The 25,478-nt window shown below is 50.8% G+C and overlaps 1 protein-coding gene across 1 annotated transcript; it reads left to right on the plus strand.

The window, feature by feature from the left end:
* Positions 1–1,214: 1,214 nt before the first annotated feature.
* Positions 1,215–24,748, plus strand: Nos3 (nitric oxide synthase 3). The gene is made up of 26 exons (XM_041640606.1): positions 1,215–1,383; positions 3,414–3,516; positions 3,889–4,037; positions 4,151–4,313; positions 5,508–5,599; positions 5,679–5,820; positions 6,904–7,043; positions 7,156–7,330; positions 7,825–7,926; positions 8,459–8,653; positions 8,767–8,840; positions 8,993–9,137; positions 9,519–9,623; positions 14,034–14,101; positions 14,629–14,745; positions 14,844–15,018; positions 19,963–20,095; positions 20,213–20,291; positions 20,425–20,612; positions 21,121–21,293; positions 21,589–21,799; positions 21,880–21,967; positions 22,860–22,981; positions 23,672–23,820; positions 23,969–24,163; positions 24,257–24,748. The coding sequence occupies exons 1-26, from the start codon at positions 1,220–1,222 to the stop codon at positions 24,416–24,418; spliced, it is 3,609 nt and encodes a 1,202-aa protein (XP_041496540.1). The 5' UTR covers positions 1,215–1,219; the 3' UTR covers positions 24,419–24,748.
* Positions 24,749–25,478: the final 730 nt, after the last annotated feature.

A 25,478-nucleotide genomic window follows, 5' to 3' on the forward strand; every position in this document is an offset into this window, starting at 1 on the left:
CACTCACATTCAGGGATAAGCTCCTCTCTTCACCTCCTCCTGCCCCACCCCAAACTGGTGGAGCCCACCTTCTTAGTGACCCCAGAGATCAGCACAGCCCATTCCTTCCTGCTGATCCTGCCAGCCCCCCACCCAGACCCACTCCAATCTTATCCTCCTCTGCTTTTCAAGAGTCCAGCCAACACAAATCTACATGTTTGTTTGTCTGCCTGTCTGCCTCTCCCAGTCTCTGCCTCTCCCTGTCTCTAGGCTTCTGTTTTGTTCCTTTCTCATAGTTTCTTTTTTGGCTTCTGAAGTCTCAAACTCACAAGGCTTCCACTACTGAGCGCCCAAATATCTAGCTCCTAGTTTTTTGCCAGCACTCAGATAGCACAGAACTACAAACTCCAGCATGCATTTGTACCTAAGGTGCCCAAAAGGTGCTGGGATGTGCCTCCCCTGCATTCTGGGAATTGTAGTTTGCCTAGCCCACACTCGGTGCCCACCCCATCCCCCCCCAACTCATCTGCCTTCCCCCTGATGGTTAGGTCTCTCCACTGACCTGCTGCCCAGGGAAACATGCATCACTTAATGACAGGACTGGGGGTGGAGGCCCTGGATGACAGCTTCCTGCCTTTTTGTGTTCCCCCCACTTTGAGTCATGGGGTGTGGGGGTTTCAGGAAATTGAGATGGGAGGGGGAAAGATACCCTAATGCCAGCCACAGGAAAAAATGGCTCTGCATCTTTTATGAACCTGTGTCCCCAAGCCCCCAAAGGACCCTGGGATAGGAAGGGTAAAGAGCAAGAGGACCAGGATAAACCTAGAAATTCCTGTGACACTAGGAGTATGATATTCCATCATCATCCTGCTATACTGACCCTCCACTGTGACCTAACACCACAAAAGCATCTTTCCACCCTCTCGTAGCTCCAGCCCACCGTTCCCCCTAAGACCAGTTCCTACACTCAGTCCCAGGCCTCTGGACACCTGGGTTCCCACTTATCAGCTCTCGCCCTCAAGGCGGAACCCAGGCGTCCGGCCCCCCACCCTCTGGGCCAGCGGGCATGAAGCCGAGGTTTTAGAGCCTCCCGCCAGCCTTGTTCCTGTCCCATTGTGTGTGGGACAGGGGCGGGGCAAGGGCCAGCATCGGAGAGCCCCCTCCCACCACCCCCTCCCTGCTTCCTAAGGAAAAGGCCAGGACTCAGCAGAGCAGTCAGCAGAGTCAAGGTGCAGCGGGCATGGGCAACTTGAAGAGTGTGGGCCAGGAGCCCGGGCCACCCTGCGGCCTAGGGCTTGGGCTGGGCCTGGGGCTCTGCGGCAAGCAGGGCCCAACCTCTCCAGCACCAGAGCCTAGCCAGGCACCAGCATCTCTGACCCCGCCCCAACCAGCACCAGATCACAGGTGAGGGCCCCATGGCTATGAGCAGGTAAGATCTCTGAGTAAAAGGGGTTTCTGAAGGGCTGAGGCCTAGAGAGCGGAGAGCCAGGAGGACCAGGCTACCAGTGCGGAAAGCGGCTAGTGTGAACTGGACAGGATGAGGCCGCATGGCTGAGAAGAGGCCAAACACAGAGTTGGCAGGTAATGGGTAAAAGTGAGAAATAAGGGGCCCGGCTACAGAACTGGGCCAGAGTTTGAATGTTGCTCACCTATCAAAACTGACCTCAAACAAGTTACTTAACCTCTCTGAGCCTCTGTGTGAATAAAATGTGGACTTGAATTACTTACCAAATTCATAGGAACTCTTCAACAAACAGTAGTGATGGCACTTAACTTGAGAAGGCAGGAGCAAGGGAGAAGCCTTCTAGGAGCAGGGTTTCACATAACTGGGGAGAGCTGGGACTTGAGACCCAAACACTTGGGGTGGAAGACAAGACAAAGTTGCTAGGCCCTTTCCCCCTTCAGGACTCCCTCCTCACCACAGCCCTTACTACATACAACCCTGCAGCCCTAGCCCTCAGGGATCTTCCCTGGGCCTGAGTCCCTGAAAAGAAGAAAGACCAAAAATCGCAGCAGGGTGTCAGGCCAAGCGGCTCCTGCCAAACCTGAGGGTCTCGTGCAGCAGCTCAGGGACACCAGGGCCCCAAGTCCCTCCCTTCCTCCTACGCAGGCAGGCGGTTCTGGGAGGAAGTGATAAGGCTTCTGAGGCTTCCCTTCACACGATGACTGCTGTCAAGAGGGGTGTGAGTGGGAGCAAAATCAGAGGACGGGACTCCCTGTGGGGGCTTTGCTCCGCTCAGGCCCCTCAGTAGGGCCCGTGCCTATTCCTATCCACTTGTCAAAATACGATCCTCAAGACAGGGTAACGTGTCGAAGGGAGAAGGGGCAAGCGTGGAGGACTACCACTGTGATCCCAGCGATTGGGAAGGGGAAGCCGGAGGCTCGGGAATTCTAGGCTATCCTCAGTCATATGGAGCTTGAGGCTAGACAAACCTGTCTCAACACACACCATACACACACACACACACCACACACACACACACATACCACACACACCACACACACACACACCACACATCACACACACACACACCACACACACCACACACACACCACACACACACGCCACACACAGACACATACCACACGCCACACACACCACACGCCACACACACACACGCCACACACACACATACCACACGCCACACACACCACACGCCACACACACCACACGCCACACACACCACACACACACGCCACACACAGACACATACCACTCGCCACACACACCACACACACACACACGCCACACACACCACACACACACACCACACGCCACACACACCACACGCGAGGGAGGTCATCCCACTCGCAGTTCAGAAAGCTGGACATCTACGAGCATGACACAGGCCTCATGCGTCATCTCTGGTGGGAAGGGCTTCCCATGGTGAACACCTGGACCAAGAAAGCAGAACAAAGAGCTCTTTCTTTTTTCTTATGACAAAGGCACCCCACTAGAACCCAGTAGTCAGTCTGTCAATGCACGAGTCTATACCTCTATACCTCACCTCCCAAATCACTAACTTCTCAACACTGCTTCCTGGGTATCCAAACTTCCAACTTGTACATTCACCCTAAAAGAACCTCAGATGCAGCAGAGACAAAATAGGGGCTACGCAGGCAGTGAGGACCGGTCTGGGCCAGCACTCTAGGCTAGAGAGTGCTCAGAGCTGTCTGGATCCCCCCCCCCCCCCCCCCCCCCCGTGCACTCTCAGGCTAGAGACCCCATTCGTCTAAGCCTTGATGCCTTCATAAGAGGGAGGGCAGAGGTACTGCCCACCTGCCAAGGCTATTGTGAGAGCAGACAGAAAATATCAGGAAGCGGTGGGTGGACGATGACCCTGTGGGGTTATTGATGTGAACAAGGCTGCCCTTGGCTACAGTGCAGAGGCCTAAAAGAAATAAACTTCTCTCCCATCCATGGTTCCCAACAGCCCCCCACTCACCCGGCCCCCAGAGGGACCCAAGTTTCCTCGGGTGAAGAACTGGGAAGTGGGCAGCATCACCTATGACACCCTCAGTGCCCAGGCTCAGCAGGTGAGGACAGGCCCTACCCAGGTTTCTAGGACTGGGAAGGGGTTGGAAGAGGCCTGGGCCCAGGTGGGGACCCATATGAGCAAGGTTTTTTTTTATTAGACTTGGTCTTGTCTACAAGCTGTGAAAATTGGGAAGGGCCAGAGGGGTCAAGGAACATTGCAATGGTTTCAGCAACCCTTTGGCCCTGAGCCCCGAGTGCTACCCTAAGCCAATCTGACCTCATCCCATTTCCAATCTTAGCCCGGATCTGAGTCCATCCTTTCCCAAACCTCCCTCCCTCTGCTCGGCATCTACCTCAGCCCTTGCTAACCACAGCTCACCCTGCACTCTGACCTGATCCGGGACTTTATGTTCTCTGTTCCTTTGGCCCAGGATGGGCCCTGTACCCCAAGACGCTGCTTGGGATCACTGGTATTTCCAAGGAAGTTACAGAGCCGGCCCACCCAGGGCCCTTCACCCACTGAGCAGCTATTGGGTCAGGCCCGGGACTTCATCAATCAGTACTACAACTCCATCAAAAGGTTAGTCTCTCCTGCACTGGAGCACCCCACCACCGACCTGAGAAGCCTCCTAATCACTACTCACACCTTCCACTGACCTGACACCCAGGCTTGTGACCCTCCCCTCTCCCCAGGAGTGGTTCCCAGGCTCATGAACAGCGGCTTCAAGAGGTGGAGGCTGAGGTGGCAGCCACAGGCACCTACCAGCTCCGGGAGAGTGAGCTAGTATTTGGGGCGAAGCAGGCCTGGCGCAATGCTCCCCGCTGTGTGGGTCGGATCCAGTGGGGAAAGCTGCAGGTAAAACCAGCTGGTACATGCCCAGAAGGGTACCAGGGGCCTGAATGAAAAAGAGAGCCACAGGAAGCTCCTACAGCCTCCCTGAGGGGTGGGTGTGAGGCAGTGTACCCATCCCTATCTATTGCCTTTTGAGAAAGCTAAAGGGATCAGCTCCATCCTTGGATGCTACGGGATAGTACTCAGCCTATTGACTAAGGCACAGCGATCAAACCCCACAGTCCTTGGCAGAAGCAAGGCAGAATACTGAGGCTCCCTGAGTAGATGAGGACAGTTGGTAGAGAGGACGAGAAATGTTGCTGGAAAAGCTAACTTGCTCCTCCTGGAGGCCTTCAGCTCACACCCACCTCCCCTGAGGTCCCCTGTAGCCTCAGTCCCAACCCTTCTTCACACCGGTACACACCACAGAACTAGCCTGGGTTACTGGAACAGTCTCAGCACTGAGAGAAGCCAAGGGCCTACAGGGGAACTCATGACCTTGGCCTCCTGGGCTGTAAGTGGCCTCGAAAGAATGTGGACGAAAGCCACATGCTCGGCCATGCCAAAGGCATCGCCAATAAAATCAGAACAATCTGTCTACCGCCTGCCCAACCCTCTAAGTGGTTCAAAGCTTTAGTTCAACTTTGAACCCTTCAAGCTTTCATAATAAGCTCTACTCCCTGCTGTGTCTCTCCTTTAGCCATTGGTCAACCACCGCCACCCCTACCCTGTCACAAGTTTCCTCCCCCTCAGACAGGATAGGACCTCCCAAACTTCTCCTAGCATCAGGATGTCACGGACAGGGTCCCTAGAAGCACCTACTACAGCCGCCTCTTTCCGTCACTGTACTGGCTCAAGGGAGCTGGATCACCTGCCTCGGCATGAGCACTCTGGCCAATGAGCAACTCAATGCCAATACCCCTATGTGGAGTCCCTGTCAAATAGAAACCTTCCCCAGACATCCACTCAGCAGTGAGCAGGTGCCCCTCTGTGCTGGTGTTCAAGTCTGCCCTGAGGGGAGTGGAGAGATGTGTACTGGGAAAATCAGGCTGTTCTGGGCAAGTGGGGCTGTCTGGCAAAGGAGGCTCAGTAGGGCAGTGGGTAGCTCCTCCAGACCCGGCCTCCTTCCCAACAAGCCCTGTGCCAGCACTCCTCTGGAGCTGGCACTCAAAACCTCACCTGTCTCCTACATCCTTGACCCATCCCCTCTGGGCCCAGGTATTTGATGCCCGGGACTGCAGGACCGCACAGGAAATGTTCACCTACATCTGCAACCATATTAAGTATGCAACAAACCGAGGCAATCTTCGGTGAGTGACCCCACCCCAGGCCCAAGCCTACCCCAGGCAGCAGTGAAGGGGCTCTAACCAGCTTCATTCCCCCTGCCAGTTCAGCCATCACAGTGTTCCCTCAGCGCTGCCCTGGCAGAGGAGACTTCCGGATCTGGAACAGCCAGCTGGTGCGCTATGCTGGCTATAGACAGCAGGATGGCTCCGTGCGAGGGGACCCTGCCAACGTGGAGATCACTGAGGTGGTATTCTACTTTTCTTTCTTTCTTTCTTTCTTTCTTTCTTTCTTTCTTTCTTTTCTGTTGTTGTTTTTCGAGACAGGGTTTCTCTGTAATTTTGGAGCCTGTCCTGGAACTAGCTCTTGTAGACCAGACTGGCCTCGAACTCACAGAGATCCGCCTGCCTCTTCCTCCCAAGTGCTGGGATTACAGGCGTGCACCACCTCCACCCAACCTACTTTGCTTTCTATTGCTGTAGTAAAACATTGACCAAAAGTAATCTGGAGAGGAAAGATTTTCTTTCCTCGTACAACTCACTGGTCACACTCCATTACTGAAGAAAGTCAGGGGCCTGGAAGCAGGAACCTGCAGAGGCCATGAAGAAATGTTAACTGGCTTGCTCAGCTACCTTCTATAAATACCTCAGGCCCAGACAACCCAGGCGCTGGCCATAGTGGGCTGGGTCACCTATATCAATCAGTGATCAATAAAAGTCCCCTGTAGGCCGGGCGGTGGTGGTGCACGCCTTTAATCCCAGCACTCGGGAGGCAGAGGCAGGCGGATCTCTGTGAGTTCGAGACCAGCCTGGTCTATAAGAGCTAGTTCCAGGACAGGCTCCAAAACCACAGAGAAACCCTGTCTCGAAAAACCAAAAAAAAATAAAATAAAATAAAATAAAATAAAAGTCCCCTGTAGACATGGCCACAAGCCAGTCTGGTGATGGCGGCCATTCCTCAGTTGAAGCTTCCTCTTCCCAGGTGCGTCAAGTTGACAGCCAAGAGTATTCATGACAAGTGGGCACCCAGGCTTGTGAGGATAGGAAAGCCAGGGCACACAGCATGGAATGCAGAGAAGAGCACCAAGGGAGCAGCAGGAGGGGACCTTCCTTGGGGTGAAAGATGGGAAGCCAGGCATGGCGGTGCATTTCTGTACTTCTTGGTAGGTTGAAGCAGGAGGGTCAGGAGTGAAAGGAAAGCCTCGACTACAAAAGGACAGGGTTCTCCAGTGGATACAAAGACCCAGCTGCTGAGGAGTCCCTGAAGTAAAGAATGGGGAATGGCTAATGGTGAGGATTCCCTTGAACTCTCCTCTGCCTGCTTCCCACAGCTCTGTATCCAACACGGCTGGGCCCCAGGAAATGGCCGTTTTGATGTGCTGCCCCTGCTACTCCAGGCTCCCGATGAGCCCCCAGAACTCTTCACTCTGCCCCCAGAGCTGGTCCTCGAGGTGCCTCTGGAGCACCCCACGTGAGCATGAAAGGACAGGGTGGGCGTGGGACTACCCGGAGTCCTTTGAAGAAGGACTGTGAGGGGCACATGGCAACTCTACACAGAGGCTAATTTGAACCCGAAACCCTAGGCTAGAGTGGTTTGCTGCCCTTGGCCTGCGTTGGTATGCCCTCCCAGCTGTGTCCAACATGCTTCTGGAGATCGGGGGCCTGGAGTTCCCCGCTGCCCCTTTCAGCGGCTGGTACATGAGCTCAGAGATTGGCATGAGGGACCTGTGTGACCCTCACCGTTACAACATACTTGAGGTAAGGGGATGCTGAGGGAAGGAAACATGAAGCTGTGTGCCACCCCTCCTCCAACCCAGAGGGCTGGCCATGGGAAAATGTGAGCTGAGTCCGGTCCAGGGATGTGGGTGAGCTTTGGAGTCACCAAAGCTGGGAAGAAAGAACGGTAGAAGTGAGGACGCGTGTGGAGGATAGCTCATCAGATTCTCAAAGCAGTGTGTGCGTGCGTGTTTCCAGGCTGGTCCTGAACTCATGGTAATCTCTCTGCACCAGCATCCCAACAGCTGGAAGTATAGACTTGAACACCATGCCTGGCTCAAAGGGGACCTTTTCCCAGAAAAGGTTTACACCCATTTCGGAGAAGGGAAATGAAGGGCCAGTGCTGAGAAGGGACTTGCCCTCTCCGCCACGTAGTACCTTGGTGGGCAAAACACTGGCTCAACTCAGTATTCCTCTCACCCCCTCCTCCTATCCACTCCTGATCCTCTGTCCCTACCCTGTACAACTTGCCCCAGGATGTGGCTGTCTGCATGGATCTAGACACTCGGACAACCTCCTCACTGTGGAAAGACAAGGCAGCAGTGGAAATTAACGTGGCTGTACTGCACAGTTACCAGGTACATGGGCCCAGCTGGGGGCAGGGGGGCTAGGGGACACAGAAACTGAGCAGGGTTGGGATATGCTATAGCCCATGTGTCATGGGGCACATTGTATCTGCAGCTTTGGACACAGGCATACTGTGGGACCCACTGGCGTCTGGAATCTCTAATACTAGGGGAGAAAGCATGCTGGGTATGGGAGGGTCATAATACAGGGGAGGGGGGTTGGCGAGGAAACCAATGCCTGGTGAATACCTTTGTTGAAAGGGTTGAGGAAGGACCTGAGGGTGTGGCAGAGTGGTAGCCTGGGAGGCCCCAGGTCTATCTCGGCACCCAGCCCTCGTGACAAGGCACACAGACGCTGGAAATCAGGGCTGCTCTCCCTGCTAAAACCTGGAGCATGGTTATGCAATCTGCAGAGATTTGTGGGGACATTTGCAAAATGTCATTTGCAGTGACCCAAGGCACAGGCAAGGCTGACAGTGACAAAGAAATGGTGGGGGATCTTTAGGGCATTTCTGAGTCCAGCCTCTTCCTGTCCTCACCTCAGCTGGCCAAAGTGACCATTGTAGACCACCATGCCGCCACAGCCTCCTTCATGAAGCACTTGGAGAATGAGCAGAAGGCCAGAGGGGGCTGCCCTGCTGATTGGGCCTGGATTGTACCCCCCATCTCAGGCAGCCTCACTCCTGTCTTCCATCAAGAGATGGTCAACTATTTCCTGTCCCCTGCCTTCCACTACCAGGTACCCAACCTGATTGGCTCTTGCCCACCTAGCTCAACTCTAGGCAGCCCACAAGGACTGCTAACTTTCATCTTCCATGTTCCTCCCCTCCTCACCCCATCACTTTTCTGCAGCCTGACCCCTGGAAGGGAAGTGCAGCAAAGGGCACGGGTATCACCAGGAAGAAGACCTTCAAGGAAGTGGCCAAGTGGGTACCCTGGGACTACATCCCTTCTCCATACTTTAAGAGAATAAGCCCAGTAGTGGTACCCCTAGACTGCTGGGATGAGGTCTGGACCCCTACCTGGGAGGTCTGGCCCCTATGCACATAGGATGCCCTCACCCCACCCTTGCCTGCAGTGCAGTGAAGATCTCTGCATCACTCATGGGCACTGTGATGGCGAAGCGTGTGAAGGCGACTATCCTGTATGGCTCTGAGACTGGCCGGGCCCAGAGCTATGCACAGCAGTTGGGGAGGCTCTTCCGGAAGGCGTTTGATCCCCGGGTAGGACTGTGGCCTGGGAGACGGGCTGGAAACGGGAAAGAGTCTGTCTACCTCTTCAGAGGTGCCTAGATGATGAGAGAGTTAAAAGGAAGGGTTCATGTCAAGTCCAGAATGGTGGTGCGTCCCTGTAATCTTAGCACTTGGGAGGTGGAGTCAAGAGGAGCAAGGGTTCAAGGTCATCCTTGACTAAGTAATGAGCTCAAGGCTAACCTGGGCTTCACGAGACCTTGTCTCAAAAAAAGTAAAAGATGGGTTTCACAAAGAAAACTAAAATTTACAAAGATCCAGGATTCAATCAGGCCTTGTCTTCTCAAGGCAGCCTAAGTGAGGACAGGGACAGCAGGAAGACAAGTCCCAACATCCATCTTCTCCTCCCCACAGGTCCTGTGCATGGATGAGTACGACGTGGTGTCCCTGGAGCACGAGGCACTGGTGTTGGTGGTGACCAGCACCTTTGGGAATGGGGATCCCCCGGAGAATGGAGAGGTAAGGCTTTCAGGGTGGAGAGAGCGAGGAAAGACTAGAAACAGGAGCAGCTGGACGGGAGGGAGCAGACATACATACTATACACGCCCATGCACACTCACACATACACACACATCCGCACACACACGCACACACATGCACCAGGACGGAAAATGAATCTGATGAAGTAGCCCCACTTCCTGACGGGAATGGGAACTGGCTGCTGGAACCTTGACTCCTATGTCCCTCTTACCAGTGCAACTCTTTCATTCGGGGCAGGCACTTCCTGGCTGACCAAAGAGTGCCTCCAGGTCTCGACAAATGAGAAAAACAAGGATTGCCTGCTCACCTCAGTGCTGTAACTGTCCCTTTTCTTTTTCTGAAAAGAGGCATGTGCACTCTCTGGGTGCCAGCACAGATTAAATAGCTTCACTTGCTCAACATGGCTTAAACAAAATCCGAGGCCATCAAATGCCTCGTGGATAACCATTATCTTCCCGTGGTGTGCTCTGTGCCCGAGTTTGAGGCATTTCCACCTGCTCATCTGTTCCCACCTCAGATGTCAGAGCCCTTATTAGTGCTGAGTCCCTCCTCTAGAATCCAAAGGTAAATGGCTCCCAGCAAGCTTGAATTCTGACAGAAGCCCTTTCCCTGGCTGTAATGTTTGTTTATTTAAAACAAGCAAACTGAAACAGAGCTCTATGAGTCAAGTGTGGTATCATATGTAATCTTGAAAGGCACAGGCAGGAGGATCAAGAGTTTCAGGTTATCTACAGCAAAACTGAGTTTAAGGCCAGTCTGGGCTACAGGAGACTCCAAAACAGGAACGTCTTTAGTCCCAATACTAGGGAGGCAGAGGCAGATGGAGTTCAGGCTAGCCTTATCTACATAATGAGGCCCTGTCTCCACAACAACAACAAACAAACAGAAACTGGGTCAGGTAAGAAGAGGTGGATGCCTCAGTAGGTAAAGGGCACTCACTGCCATGCCTGAGGCCAAAAGAACAGGACCAACTCCTGCAAAGTGTCCTCTGACCTCTATACATTGTAAGGACATGCATGCATGCAAGTTAAAATAAGAGCAATAAAAGATTTAAAACAAAAAAACCCAAACACCTGTCTCAGCATCTACTCAGTGTCTGGAGGGACCTCCCTGTGCATCATGACATGCAGAGGGCATCACACAGCAAGACAGTAGGAACGCTCCAGAGAGGGCCGCTTTTATAGCAGGGCTTCCCAATACAGCTCATTAATCCATTAATCCGTGAGTAGATGAAACCACTCATGAAGGCAGAGCCCTCTCAACCCAACCCTCTCCAAAAGTCTGACCTCCAAATGTCATTAACACAAGATTGGAGGGACAAACACTAAGCCGTAAGTGGCATCATGATTTGGCTTTGAAGCAGAGAAGTGGTGTGTGTGACCCACAGTCCAATAAGACACAGAGTGTTTCATGCGCCCCGCCCCCTCCCAAAGCCTCGTCAGCTTCTCCAAGGCACTCTCCAGTCACGACAGATAGATGGGTCTCAGAAGTGCAAGTGCTGTGGCTTCGGTCACTCTGCCTGTTTTGGAGGTTTGTCCCTGTCCATGGCTCAGTACTTTCTTCCCCTGCTGAGTGGTGTTCACTGTGTGAACAGCCCCGGCTTGTTTATCCATTCTTCTGTTGATAGACACTTGGACTGCTTCCAATTTGGGGTTATTATGAATAAAACTGTTAAGAACATTCTTGTAGCAGGCTTTTGTGGGCTTGTGTTTTCATTTCTCTTGGATAAATACCCGGGAGTGGAATTATTGGGTCATAGGGAAGATGTAAGTTTAACTGTTTTTTTTTTTTTCGGGGGTGGGGGGTGGGTTTCTATTTTGTTTTTTCAAACTGTCAAATGACCAGATTAAACCACGCTTTTGAGATGTGAGCATTTCAATTTCATGCCCAAATTTTTTAGAGGAAGAAATGTATCACACAGAAAACAGAGTATATACACCAAAGATATGAACAAGAATATTTATGGCAGCATTGCTCATAACACCCACACTGGAAACAATTCAAGTGTCAATCAACAATAGATTGGATAAACAGTGATAAACTCACATGAGGTACAGCAGTGTGAACAAATTACAACACACAATACAGATGAAACATGAAACAGGCCGTAAATACATATGGTAGAATCCACTTTGTCTGAAGTTCAAAACCAGGCAACTCTAACCCAGGGGGATTTCTCGATCAGGAGACTAGTATGAGGCACAAAGGTGACTTCAGGATGCTGGCACTACTTCATGAGGGATGCTGATCACACACACACGTCTGATTTGTGAACACCTACATGACTATGTACTTACTCTAAGTCATTCACACACGGAGCTCAAGGTTGGGGACATAGGACAATTGGTAGAGTACTTGACTAGCATATTCAAAGGGTTTGAATCCTGGCACCACATTCATCGGGTGTGGTGGCACATATGTAATCTCAGCACTCAAGAGTTGGAGGCAGGAGGATTAGAAGGTCACGGTCATCTTTCACTATATAGCAAATTAGAATCAAGCCTGAGCTACATGAGACCCTGTCTCAAAAAAAAAAAAAATCCTGAAGTTCAGGTCTCGTGTGCTGACTAGAGTAACCCCACAGAAACACCCCCAGCTGATCTATAGTTAGCGTTTAGGAGCTGTGTTTTGGGTGATTTCTAACTTGTTTCCATGGTGGCACCAAAATGTAAAAGAGCCCTCTGAGGTGGCCCACTTAAATAACCCCCTACACTCCATCAGGCCCTGAAGCTCTGTCCATTCCAAAGCTGGTAAAGTGCTGGGGGCTGCTCGTGCCCAGTGTTGATGTGGACAAGAATGAGCTTCCTTCCCTCGCCACTCAAGAAGGACTTGACCACCCCACCGAGAATTGACTATTAGGTTGAGTGTGTGCGTGTATGCGTGTGTGTGCGTGTGTGTGTGTGCGTGCGTACACTGTGACATGCGTGTGGAAGTCAGAGGACCCTTGTGAGGTTGGTTCCCTCCTTCCACTCTTAGGTGGGCTCCACAGATGAATCTCAGGTTTCCCTCGTGTAGAGCAAGCATCTTCACCTGGTGAGCCCTCTCACCGGTCACTGTCCATTGTTTTGTTTTGTTTGAGATAGGGTCTCACTGTGTAGACCAGACAGGCATCAAACTCATACAGATCAACCTGCTTGGATTAGAAGCATGTACTACAGCTGGCATGTCCACCCAGTTTTTAAAGTCCTCATTCAGCCACCCCACCTCTAAAGACCACTTGACTGAGCCTCACAAAGATGTATGGTATGTGGGTGAAGATGTTGGAGAACTAATGGTTCATAGGCTACCCAGTGTCCTTCAGTCATGGAATGTCATACACCACCATACAGGCAAATATGGGAGGAGGATATAGCCACCATAAAGAAGTCAAAGGGCTAGAGAGATGTCTCAGCATTTGAGAGCACCAACTGCTCTTCCAGAGGACCCAGGTTTGATTCCCAACACCCACATGGTGGCTCACATCCATCTTTAATTCCAGTTCCAGGGGATCTGACACCTTCTTCTTGCCTTCATGGGTACCAGACATGCACACGGTGCACAAACATACATGCAGGCAAAACACTCATATCCATAAAATAAAAGAAATAAATCTCAGAAAAGAGAATGAAGCCAAGCTTAAGATATTGGCTTAGAAGGCTATCCACAATAGTCACTGGTAAAAAGCAAGCAAGAATTACATGGTTCCATTAAAAAACAAACTATATGCACCTATGTAAGTACAAATAGCCTCCAATTTAGTGTGTTTCAATTGTGACTTTTTACTTTATGATATGGCAATATGAGTCCATTAGAAATTATTTCATTGGGTGGTAATGGCGCACATCTTTAATCCCAGCACTCAGGAGGCAAAGGCAGGTGGATATTTGTGAGTTTGAGGCCAGCCTGGTCTACAGAGCTAGTTCCCGGACAGCCAGGACTATACAGAAAAACCCTATCATGAAAAAAAAAGAAGAAAAAGAAAGAAGGAAGGAAGAAGAAAGAAAGAAAGAAAGAAAGAAAATAAATGTATTTCAGATTCTGAACTTGGATCTGTGCCCAGACTAGAGACATGGAATGGGATGCTATGTTTGGCTTGTTGGGCGGCTCCCATTTACCCACAATTGCAGGGAAAGAACCACACTCTAGTGTGTTTTCTTGATGTGTTTAGATGTGGGGGGAGAGGGGTAAAGGGTGTGCTGCACATCCTGTTAAAGCCTTCCCAGCTTCTAAGTGCTCTTAGTGCATGTGTTGTGATGTAACCCTCTGTGAGTCAAAGCACGCGTGTTCAACGATACAAGGCTACACACATACACACATGCTCACATACACACAGCCAGCCTGGTTTTAAGCTCCTGTATAGTACAAAATAACACTAACCATGATGCAAACACATGGTGTTTCCTTGCACAGAGCTTCGCAGCAGCACTGATGGAGATGTCGGGGCCCTACAACAGCTCCCCTCGGCCGGAACAGCACAAGTGAGTGGGAGCAGGGAGACGGGACAAGAGGCATTGGGGACACTAAAGGGGAGATCTTAGGTTGCCGGGCAATGGTGGCACACGCCTTTAATTCCAGCACTCGGGAGGCAGAGGCAGGCGGATCTCTGTGAGTTTGAGACCAGCCTGGTCTACAGAGCTAGTTCCAGGACAGGCTCCAAAGCTACAGAGAAACCCTGTCTCGGAAAAAAAAAAAAAGGGAGAGATCTTAGGGACATTACCCTGGTCTCTCAAGTCCTTCTCAACAAGCTGGGGAACAGAGAGCATGAGGCCTGGACACCATCCAGCCACAAGGGCCACCGTCACTGGGAACCTGGCCTATGACATCCCCCTACAATCCTGAGGTCTCTTCCAGAAGGAGAGGCAGAGCAGAGCCCTCCACCACTACCTCAAGGCTGCATCTCAACCCTTCTCACCCCAGAAGTAGGAACCACAAACCTGTTCCCTGGCTGGGACTGGGCCATGTTTCCAGTTCCTTGTGACACCCCGTCTTTATCCTCTCTTGCCAGGAGTTACAAAATCCGATTCAACAGCGTCTCCTGCTCAGATCCCCTGGTATCGTCTTGGCGGCGCAAGAGGAAAGAGTCCAGTAACACAGACAGCGCAGGCGCTCTGGGCACCCTCAGGTTAGGGTCCTCACTAAAGGGGGTGAACGGGAGAGAGAAACCGCCTGGGTAGACATGGGCTGGCATGGGGACTTCAACAACGGTTCCCTGTACCACAGGTTCTGTGTTTTTGGGCTCGGCTCCCGAGCATACCCCCACTTCTGTGCCTTTGCTCGGGCAGTGGACACAAGGCTGGAGGAGCTGGGTGGGGAACGGCTATTACAGCTGGGCCAGGGTGATGAGCTCTGCGGCCAGGAGGAGGCTTTCCGAGGCTGGGCCCAGGCAGCCTTCCAGGTGAGCGACCCGGTGCCCTATATCTGACCCTGGGCAAACCTCTGTTCTGAGTCTGACCTGAGACGCCTTCTCCAGGCTTCTGTAGTTGAACCCTGAAATACTGAGACTAGATGCTCACTGACTTCCTAATCTGGTTCTCTGGCCTTGCCCTATTCTTTTCAAAACTTGCCTTAATTTTGCCACTCAATAGCCGGCCCTTCTGGAATCAGCCCCAAGTAGTGGACAACAGGTACTACCAACAGAGGCACCACATCAGGCTAGAAACATGGCAAAAAAGAACAGGCAGGGCCTACAGAAGGGCACCTCAGATAGCCATAAGCTGCCCCCAACAGTGGGTGCACAAAGGAATAAAGTCAGGGCACCAGGACTCTGTAGTAGGAGACTACTCGTTCATTTCCTGGTCGCCCAGACCCAAATAATCACACAGAAACTATATTAATTAATTAAAACAACATTGTTTGGTATTTTAGCTCAGGCTTCTTATTGGCTAGCTTTTATATCTTAACTCATTTCTATTATTCTGTGTATCACCACAAGGCTGTGGCTTACTGGGTAAGGTTCTGGCGACCATCTCCTTTGGCAGCTACATGGCGTCTCTCTGACTTCACTTATTCTCTCTCTATATCTCTTCCAGCCTGGCTATAATCTGCCCTGCTATAAGCAGAAGCAGCTTCTTTATTAACCAATGGTAATAAGACATATTCATAGCATACACAGGGGAATCCCACATCAACTCTCATTTTCTGTCTAAATAAAAAGGAAGGTTTTAACTTTAATATAGTAAAATTACGTATAGCAAGACAGGTTTAAACAAGAATTACAGTTACAATATTTAGTCTATTTGTATCTGGCAAAATTAAAAAATATATGCTATCATCTATTTTATCTTTGTGAATCTAAAGTTTCATATCTAATTTATCTTTTATCATAACTAAGGAAAACTATAACTATCTGCCTTCAGCTCTTTAAAGACCCCAAGAAGATATAATATTACCTAAGTAAACAGGAAGTGCATTGTTAGCAACTTCCAAAACTCTAGAATTAAGAGACATTTATCATAACTAAGGAAAACTATAACTGTCTTCAGTTCTTTAAAGACCCCAGGAAGATATATTACCTAAGTAAACAGGAAGTACATTGTTAGCAACTTCCAAAACTCTAAAATTGACAGAGACATCTGGCCGCCTGGACAGTCACCCAAAGTTCTTCTGTAATGTTGGGGCATCCATATTCAGCCTACAGGCCCATAATATCTAACAGACTTTTCAGTGAAGCAGGAGACTTGAAGATCTGTTGTTCTGCCTTGTACTGACAAAGCTCATCACTTGCTTTCTTCTGTGTCCTACAAAATGTTTGGCAGGTCTTTTTTTTCATGAGGCAGGAACCCTAAAGGACCATTCCGTCTTTTGGAAAGTTCAGCAGTCACTTTTCTGTGGGTCCTACATGTCCAGTTCATACAGCATACCATCAAGCAGTCCAGGCAAGAGCAGTTTCTTGCCCAGATGTCTAGCCTTATCACACTGAAGGCAAATTCCATAATGAGTTTCTTCAATGCCCACCAAGCTCTCTGAAGTAATTGATGCTGCAGAAGCCGACATGTCTCACTGTCAAGAAAAGTCTAAGTTCTTAAAACATTTTAAACACCATATTTTGTAAGTCTTTGAAAGATTTGAAGAATACCTATCCATCTGAAATAAATTTCTGTACATCTAGAAAACCTAACAAGACTACAAGTTTGACTATTATAAATGACTATTAATCTGTAATTTTTAATTATACATTACATTTTTAAATGAGCTGCACAAACACAATACCTTAAACAAGAGTAGAAATTATAAAATGTAACAAAATCAACTTTAAATTTGTATAAACAGACCATGATCCATACCAATACAAAATATTTATCTCTATATCATATTCCCCTTATCTTTTTTTGAAATTGACTGTAACCATTAATCACTTATAATTAACACCCTTTAAATGAAAACAAACCTTTATAAACAATCATTTTGGGGATTTGGGCATAGTTTTCTCCAAACTGCTTCCTGCTTTTTGTTAGGCAAAGTATTTTTAGGGTTCACAGAGAACTTTTGGGGGGTATTGTTCCATCAAACCACATTAACCTGAGAGGAATCCACAGGTTTTTATTTTCTGTGGAAACAAAAGCAGAATCTCTTTTCCAAAGCCCCAAATTTTGAAGTCAAGATACCTTTATGTTGGTTTAACTTAGCAGCCCCAGAATAAAATGTTTTCCTGCAGTAAAAAAATTTAAAGAAAACACAGTAATATGAATAATCCAGACTCTGTATATTTTTTATCTTTACATTGATTTTTTTACTCTATTACTTTTTAATATTTATTACCTTTATTTCTTTAATCTATGACTATCTGTACTCTTTTATATTACTTTTACCGTCTCTTTTTTTAATTTTATTTATTTATTATGTATACAATATTCTGCCTACATGTATGCCTGCAGGCCAGAAGAGGGCACCAGACCTCATTACAGATGGTTCTGAGCCACCATGTGGTAGCTGGGAATTGAACTCAGGACCTTTGGAAGAGCAGGCAATGCTCTTAACCACTGAGCCATCTCTCCAGCCCCTTTTACCATTTCTTTAAAGGCTTTGTTTTATCTATACTTTTTTCCTTCTCTCTCCCGAGCCTATGTACATTTTTTAAACACACTGTGTCTCATTTAGAGGTCTGTTATGTCTGAATCTGTCCTTCTGTGTATCTGAAATCCTTTTCTGACCAGGACTGCTTCTTCAAATGCTAAACTGGCTAGGACTAAGGCTGCTTTGCCTTTCGGCCCCACCCAGACCAACATGGCAGAGGTTCACTGCCAATTCTGCGACTGCTGGGTGGGAGCTGTGCTCACCATCTCAACTCTGGGAAGCACCGTGCAGCACATAAACCCCTTTTGTCTGAGTAAAAGCTAAATCTGCCAGGGAGCATGCTGCGTGGCCTGGAAATGCCTCTGTGTATGGCAGTGGGACTCTGCCATGCTTTCCTGCCTGGGCACACCTAGCAGACCCAATCCAGCTGCTTTCCCGGGCAGGGTGCTGAGTGGCAGGCATGCTCTCAGCTACATCCCTCTTAACCTCGCACGGGCATACAAGCACAGACACGAAGTGTGTGGCTGGACACGCAGGTTAGCCCCAAACTATGGGCACCATTTTGTAAACGGAGACTGCTCATTTGTTTCCTGGTCACCCAGACCTGAGTAATCACACAAAAACTATATTAATTACAACACTGTTCAGCATATTGGCTCAGGCTTCTTATTGGCTAGCTTTTATATCTTAACTCATTTCTATTATTCTGTGTATCACCACAAGGTTGTAGCTTACTGGGTAAGGTTCTGGCGACCATCTCCTTTGGCAGCTAAATGGCATCTCTCTGACTTTACCTATCCTCTCTCTGTATCTCTTCCAGCCTGGCTATATTCTGCCCTGCTATAGGCAGAAGAAGCTTCTTTATTAACCAATGGTTAAAAAAGAAAAAAAAAGTATTCATAGCATACAGAGGGAAATTCCATATCAGGACTCCTACTCAAAGCAGGCAAAATGGAAGAAGAAAGACAGGGCCCAGAGGGTCATTCAGAGGTCAGGGCTAAAGCTCAGGCCAGTAGAAACTCCAGGAAGCTTGAGAGCAGCCCTGGTGCCTGGTCTGAAGGGCTGGTTCTGGACAGAGAAGTATCCCAGGGACTCCCCCAGAGCATCTTCGTCACACTGACAGTTCTCAATCAGTGAGGAAGCCCCCACATCTGTCCATCCATTTGGGACTCAGTTTTTGTTAGTCTAGACCCAATGCAAGAAACCAGGGGGTTTGCTTGGAAGGAAAAGGTCAAGATTGAGAAAAGAGAAATAGAAACTACGACCCAGAGACTAGAGAAAATGGAGATGCTGGAAGTTTCTGAGCAAGGTGAGCCCACAGCGAGATGTTTTATAATTGTGGTGATACAGACGAATGAGAGCCTCTGAGGAGCAGGAAGACAGGCTCACTGGGACAGTAGCAGTGGGGATCGGAAGGAAGGGAGAGGGCCCAGGGAGGAAGGAAGAGATAGAAGGCTGCACACTCTTGAAAAGAAACAGTAACAGCCTGGAGAAAGGACCCAGCCCACCACGGGGAGCCCTGAATCTCAAGGCTGGAACAGCAAGCTGCTTGTCCGTTTGTCCCTGACCAGAAGCAGAGAGACGGAGCAGGATCCCTCCCCTTCTACAAGACAGCACTGGCCCTCTGCATACACTGTCCTAAGGGCTTTGCATGAAGCATCTCAGAGAGGGATGGGGTGTGTAGCTCAAGTGGTAAAGTGCTTACCCAGCATGCACTAAGCCCTAGGCTCAGCCCTTGTCACTACAGAAACCAAGTGTGGTGGCACACTCCTGTAAGCCCAGCACTTGGGAAGTGGAGACAGGAGAAACAGAAGTTCAAAGCCATCCCTTTTTACACTGCAAGTTAGAGGCCAGCCTGGGCTACAAAAGACCCTGCCTCTGAAAACAGAAGTATCTTATTTGATCTTTGCTGGAACCTAATTGAAGGGTCAAGATGGGAAACCGAGACACAGAAGATGTTAGGTCCCGAGAGAATCCAGACTCAGGTCCGAGTTCACAGCTGCCTTCACTGAGGTACTACTATATGCCGAACAGTGTGCTCTCAGGGACGTGGCGTCAGTACTCATCAGACAAGCAGGTGTGACAAGTCAGGGCCCTATCATAGTGGCCAAATGAGCTAGAAAATAAAGTGCCATGGTCAGCAACAACCTCAGCCTTGGTCTCCCTGTCACCAATGTGGGTGCTGACCCCACAGCTAGGAACTTGGGCTGCCCTGACTGAAATGAAAAGAGACTGCAGGTGACCAGCAGCCCCAGCCCTACCTCCCTTAATACACTAAGGCTTCCTGGAGGCAAGGAGCCTTAGGCCCTCACTACTCATCCCTCAGGCCGCCTGTGAGACCTTCTGTGTGGGAGAAGATGCCAAGGCTGCTGCCCGAGACATCTTCAGCCCCAAACGCAGCTGGAAGCGCCAGAGGTACCGACTGAGTACCCAGGCTGAGAGCCTGCAGTTACTACCAGGTACAACCCTGACCTCAACCTGACCTTGCTGAGTGGAGCGGGGGTGGTCCTAGGATTCTCCCTCACAGGCCAAGACCCACTCACCTGCTCAGACCCCTTTATTCTCTTGCTCCCCAGGGCTGACCCATGTGCATAGGCGGAAGATGTTCCAGGCTACGATCCTCTCTGTGGAAAACCTACAGAGCAGCAAATCCACGTGAGGGATATGGCTCACCCCATTCTCCTCACTGTTAGGGTCCTCCTCACGCAGACCAACCATACTCCTCCCACATTCCTCCTTCCTCCTCCCTGTTTTCTGACCTCAATAACTCCTCCCTTCACACTCCTAGCCGAGCCACAATCCTGGTGCGTCTGGACACTAGTGGCCAAGAGGGACTGCAGTACCAGCCAGGGGACCACATAGGTGTGTGCCCACCCAACCGACCCGGCCTAGTGGAGGCACTGCTGAGCAGAGTGGAGGACCCTCCGCCATCCACAGAGCCTGTGGCTGTGGAGCAACTGGAAAAGGGCAGCCCTGGTGAGGATTGTGGCCTGGGGTGGGAGAGTAAGAGCCTGCTGCATCCCCTGGCACAGGACCCTATGGTGCTCAGTGCCCACAGGGTTACCACCATGCTTCACACCTAGGTACTACCTGGACCTAGCTGCCACTCTAACCAGGATGGCCTTGTTGCATGTGGCCCTTTTCCAGAACCCACCAAGCACTCTAAAGGCCTCCTTCCCGCCTCAGCCTCACCACAGTCTAATTTCTCCGTAGCTGGCCTATCTCCTTCCACAACAAATGCCTGGAGATAAGATAACCTGATGGGTTACAGGCAGAGGAGATCAGAGAAACCCAGTTTAGCCAGGGTCTCCCACCAGCCCTGCTCATATCATATCAGAGCTGCTCAGAAAAGCACATGCCACCATTCAAGGACAGGTTTTCCAATAAGACACAGTAACACCTGGTCAGTCCCCCAAAAGTCAACAAAGGGAACTTCAGTTCAGACCACCCAGCCTCAGTGATCCCCTCTGTGCATCACTCCCAGGTGGCCCTCCCCCTGGCTGGGTACGGGACCCCCGGCTGCCCCCATGTACACTGCGCCAGGCTCTCACCTTCTTCCTGGACATCACTTCCCCGCCCAGCCCTCGCCTCCTTCGACTTCTCAGCACCCTGGCAGAAGAGTCCAGCGAACAGCAGGAGCTGGAGGCCCTCAGCCAGGTGGGGGCCATGCTGTGGGGAGCAGAGGCTAGACTAGAGGATGATAAATAAATTGGGGGACTTCCAGTGAAAATAAGTACTCCATACATGCCAAGTTCTCTGGACTTGCTTCTCCTGGCTAATATGCACCGGTGCTTTAAGGCCTGTCTCCAGGCTGACATCTCTGGTTGCTCTGGGTCTTCAAGGGTGTGTGTTGGCCTGAACTGCGCATGAATAAATGCTAAGGAGGCCCAGCTAGGTAGGGGTCACTCTGGCAAGGACTGCGGGGTCCTCAGCTCAGCATATCTGCCCCCAGGACCCCCGGCGCTATGAAGAGTGGAAGTGGTTCCGCTGCCCCACACTGTTGGAGGTGCTGGAACAGTTCCCGTCAGTGGCATTGCCTGCCCCTCTGATCCTCACCCAGCTGCCCCTGCTCCAGCCCCGGTACTACTCTGTCAGCTCAGCACCCAGCACCCACCCAGGAGAGATCCATCTCACCGTAGCTGTGCTGGCGTATCGAACCCAGGGTGAGGCTGGGAGCTGGAAGTGCCTGGTCTTGGCAAGACCAAGATAGACCTCTGAAATGGCCTCTTCTCATAATCCCTAGATGGGCTGGGCCCTCTGCACTATGGGGTGTGTTCTACATGGCTGAGCCAACTCAAGGCAGGAGACCTGGTGCCCTGCTTCATCAGGGGGTAAGTGAGGCCTCTGGGGTAGGGAAGGGGTAGAAGAGGTCATCTGTGTCCAGGCAGGGGTGAGAAAGTGCTACGTGCATGACAGGGACAAGTGAGGAATGTGTGTGTGTGTGTGTGTGTGTGTGTGTGTGTGTTTGCGTGGAGGGGGGAGGGGTGCCACACAGGATTAGCTGGTAATTAGGTCTCCAATGGAGGACCTATTAGTACATCAAGAACAGTGGGGTCTCTGGGTCACTTCACAACTATGGCTGAGCTTTGAACCTCAATAACAGTGCAGAGACCTGCCCCTGAAACCAGAACTGCCAGAAACAACATGGATTAGCCAGTGCCCTAGTGCTTCGTGAAAGTATAGCCCCTGCATGTCTCTCTGTGTCCTTGGCTATAGACTATGTTAAAAGTCTAGGTTTTGGGCTGGAGAGATGGCTCAGAGGGTAAGAGCACTGGCTGCTCTTCCAGAGGTCCCGAGTTCAATTCCCAGCAACCACATGGTGGCTCACAATCATCTGTAATGAGACCTGGTACCTTCCTTGCCAGTAGTACATTGTATGCTTAATAAATAAATAAATCTTTAAAAAAAATAAAAAATAAAATAAAAAAAGAAAAAGTCTAGGTTTTTAGCAGGCATGGTGGTTCTACACCTTTAATTCAACACTTGGAGGACAGAGGCAAGCAGATTTCTGTGAGTTTGAGACTAACCTTGTTTACAAAGCAAGTTACAGACCAACCAGAATTGTATAGTGAGATTCTGCCTAAAACAAAACAACAACAACAAAGAAACCCATGTTGTTTGTTATTGGGCCTTCGGCTTTCTTGTCTATACAGCCAAAGTTGGGTGGGTATGTATAAGGTCGTGGGTGAAGAAAAGAGGCCTTAATAGACTCTCTCTGCCTAGGGCTCCCTCCTTCCGGCTGCCACCTGATCCCAACTTGCCCTGCATCCTGGTGGGCCCAGGGACTGGCATTGCACCCTTCCGGGGATTCTGGCAGGAAAGATTACATGACATTGAGATCAAAGGTGAGGCTGGGGCGAAGGGTGCACCTGGAAGTCAGAAGAAAGCCAAGGAGGAAAGGAGTGAGGCTGGAGGAAATGGCCATAAAAGAAAGTAGGACCAAAGGTGAAAAGAAGCTAGTTAATGGGGAGGGGAGGGGAGGAGAGGACTGGGTCCTGTTTGTTTGCCTTCCTGGTGGTCCCTCTGCATATAATAGGATTTGAAGTGGACTGAGGGTAAAGAAGGAAGGGATAGGGTAGGAGTTCAGACAGGAGACAGCTCCAGATAGATTCCTAACCACGGCAGAGCTCATCTAGGGCCACCCAGTCTAACCCTATCTGCTCAGGTGTCAATAAAAGAAGGTTGTGTGGGAGAGGATGGTTGAAAGGTACAGAAGAATACGAGCTGGGCCTGGAGTTAAGTGACTCTGGGATGTCACACAGGCCTTGGGTACAGTATTGAGTAGATAGAGCAGGTTCTAGCGGAGTTCCACTCCTGGTTCGGCTGCCTGAATGCCTATTTCCTTCCGTAAATCAGAGGTGTGCCAGGTTCTGGGTGAAAGCACCCTATTTGCCCCTAGAGGCTGAACAGCCAAGATTGTGGTTGTTCCAACCCAAAAGCCTGGCTGGCACCCTGGGCAAGCGTGGCCTGGAGGTGGTGATAACAAGGCTCCTCCAGAGGAAGGAGGCCCTCTCAAACCACCTTATTGCTCTCAGGGCTGCAGCCTGCCCCCATGACTTTGGTGTTTGGCTGCCGATGCTCCGAACTCGACCATCTCTACCGAGACGAAGTACTGGATGCCCAGAAGCGCGGGGTTTTTGGACACATCCTCACAGCCTATTCCAGGGATCCTGGCAGCCCTAAGGTACCAGGCAGCAGGCGGTAGAGATGGCAGATGGCGCTACCAGGCTTGGGCGGTCCCCAAGCCCCCCACCCAGTCCCAACCCTCCCCTTAGACACGTCCCCAGCATGGGTGTTCTCACCGCAAGGCCCGCCTCTCATCCCGCCCCCAGACCTACGTACAGGACCTCCTGAGGACAGAGCTGGCCACGGAGGTTCACCGCGTGCTGTGCCTCGAGCAAGGACACATGTTTGTCTGCGGCGACGTCACTATGGCAACCAGCGTCCTGCAGACCGTACAGCGAATTCTGGCAACAGAGGGCGACATGGAGCTGGACGAGGCCGGTGACGTCATCGGCGTGCTGCGGGTACGAAGGGGGCGGGCCTGGGCCTGGCTAGGGTAGGTCTATGCTGGCTGCTCGTGTTCTGGTCGGTCAACCGGTCTCTTTTCCTCCTCTCAGGATCAGCAACGCTACCACGAGGACATCTTCGGGCTTACACTGCGCACCCAGGAGGTGACAAGCCGCATACGCACCCAGAGCTTTTCCTTGCAGGAGCGACAGCTGCGGGGTGCAGTGCCCTGGTCCTTCGACCCTCCCGGCCCAGAAACCCCTGGTTCGTGACAGTCTCGTCGCCTCCAGTTCTCGGAGAGAGGGACTGTCTCACTCTTTTCGGCTGACCAAAGCCAGCCACCCTCTCTTAAGAATGCCTACAAGCATGAGTCGCGAGACTGCGGATATACAAACTCTAATCTCTCCAGTTCACCTAGGCAGGGAGGGATTCGGCCTACATCTTGAAGGTTCCTCTGGCTGTGCTATTGGCCCTCTAGGTATGTTTTTGATGGACTGTAGACTCCTTTATCCCTCTCTGGAGTATTTTAACTTTGAAGTCTGTATCATCCCGGTATTTATTGGAGATTTATCATAAAAGATCATGCTAGATATCGTGAGATGCCCAACCCGACTCTTGTGGATTACAATGATTGAGAAATCTTTTAATCCATGCTTTAATGTGTACAGATGTGGGGACAGCGAGTCCTAGACACCTCTGTATGTGATTGAGTGAACAGGTGCAGCCCTCAGCTTCCAGGAGTGGGGCATGCCAGGCATTCCCATGGCAGCGATGTGCCGCACAGCCGTGAACAATCTTCACCGCTTACTTCACACAGGATGGGGAGCCCCACCCACTTCCTCAGACATCACAGCAGCGCTGACGTCCAAAAACAGCAACCCTCTCTAGTTTTTCCACTCACAAGTCTCCATATCCCCCACCCCTAGTCCCACAGGAACTCAAAGGCGAGGCCAACAGGAACAACTTCCCTGCCTTTCAGGCTCCGTGCCTCACGGATCCCTAACACTGAGCTGGGCCACTGCCCGGGCCCTGCCCTCCACCTTGAGGGCACTGGGGTCCTTCTTCCCAGGCAACTACTCCACAACAGCCAGCTGGGGCTAGTGCCATCTTAGCCCTTCTTGTGGGGCCCATCTTCAGCTCACAGCCATCTCTTTCCTACTCTTTGTTCTCTGGGCAAGCTCCTCTTTGAGTCCCAGATCATGACCAAGTAAAATACCCTGGACCTGGGTCGGGGGGTGGAGCTCAAAAGATGGCTCCATGTATCTTTCCATGCCACCCCATCTAGTTTCCTGCGGCTGGGAAAGCCAGAACCTGTGGGAGAAAAAGGCTGTC

The sequence above is a fragment of the Microtus oregoni genome, unplaced genomic scaffold, assembly GCF_018167655.1.
Source record: "Microtus oregoni isolate MIOR12 unplaced genomic scaffold, Mior012 000064F_ref0000363, whole genome shotgun sequence".
Lineage (NCBI taxonomy): Eukaryota > Metazoa > Chordata > Mammalia > Rodentia > Cricetidae > Microtus > Microtus oregoni.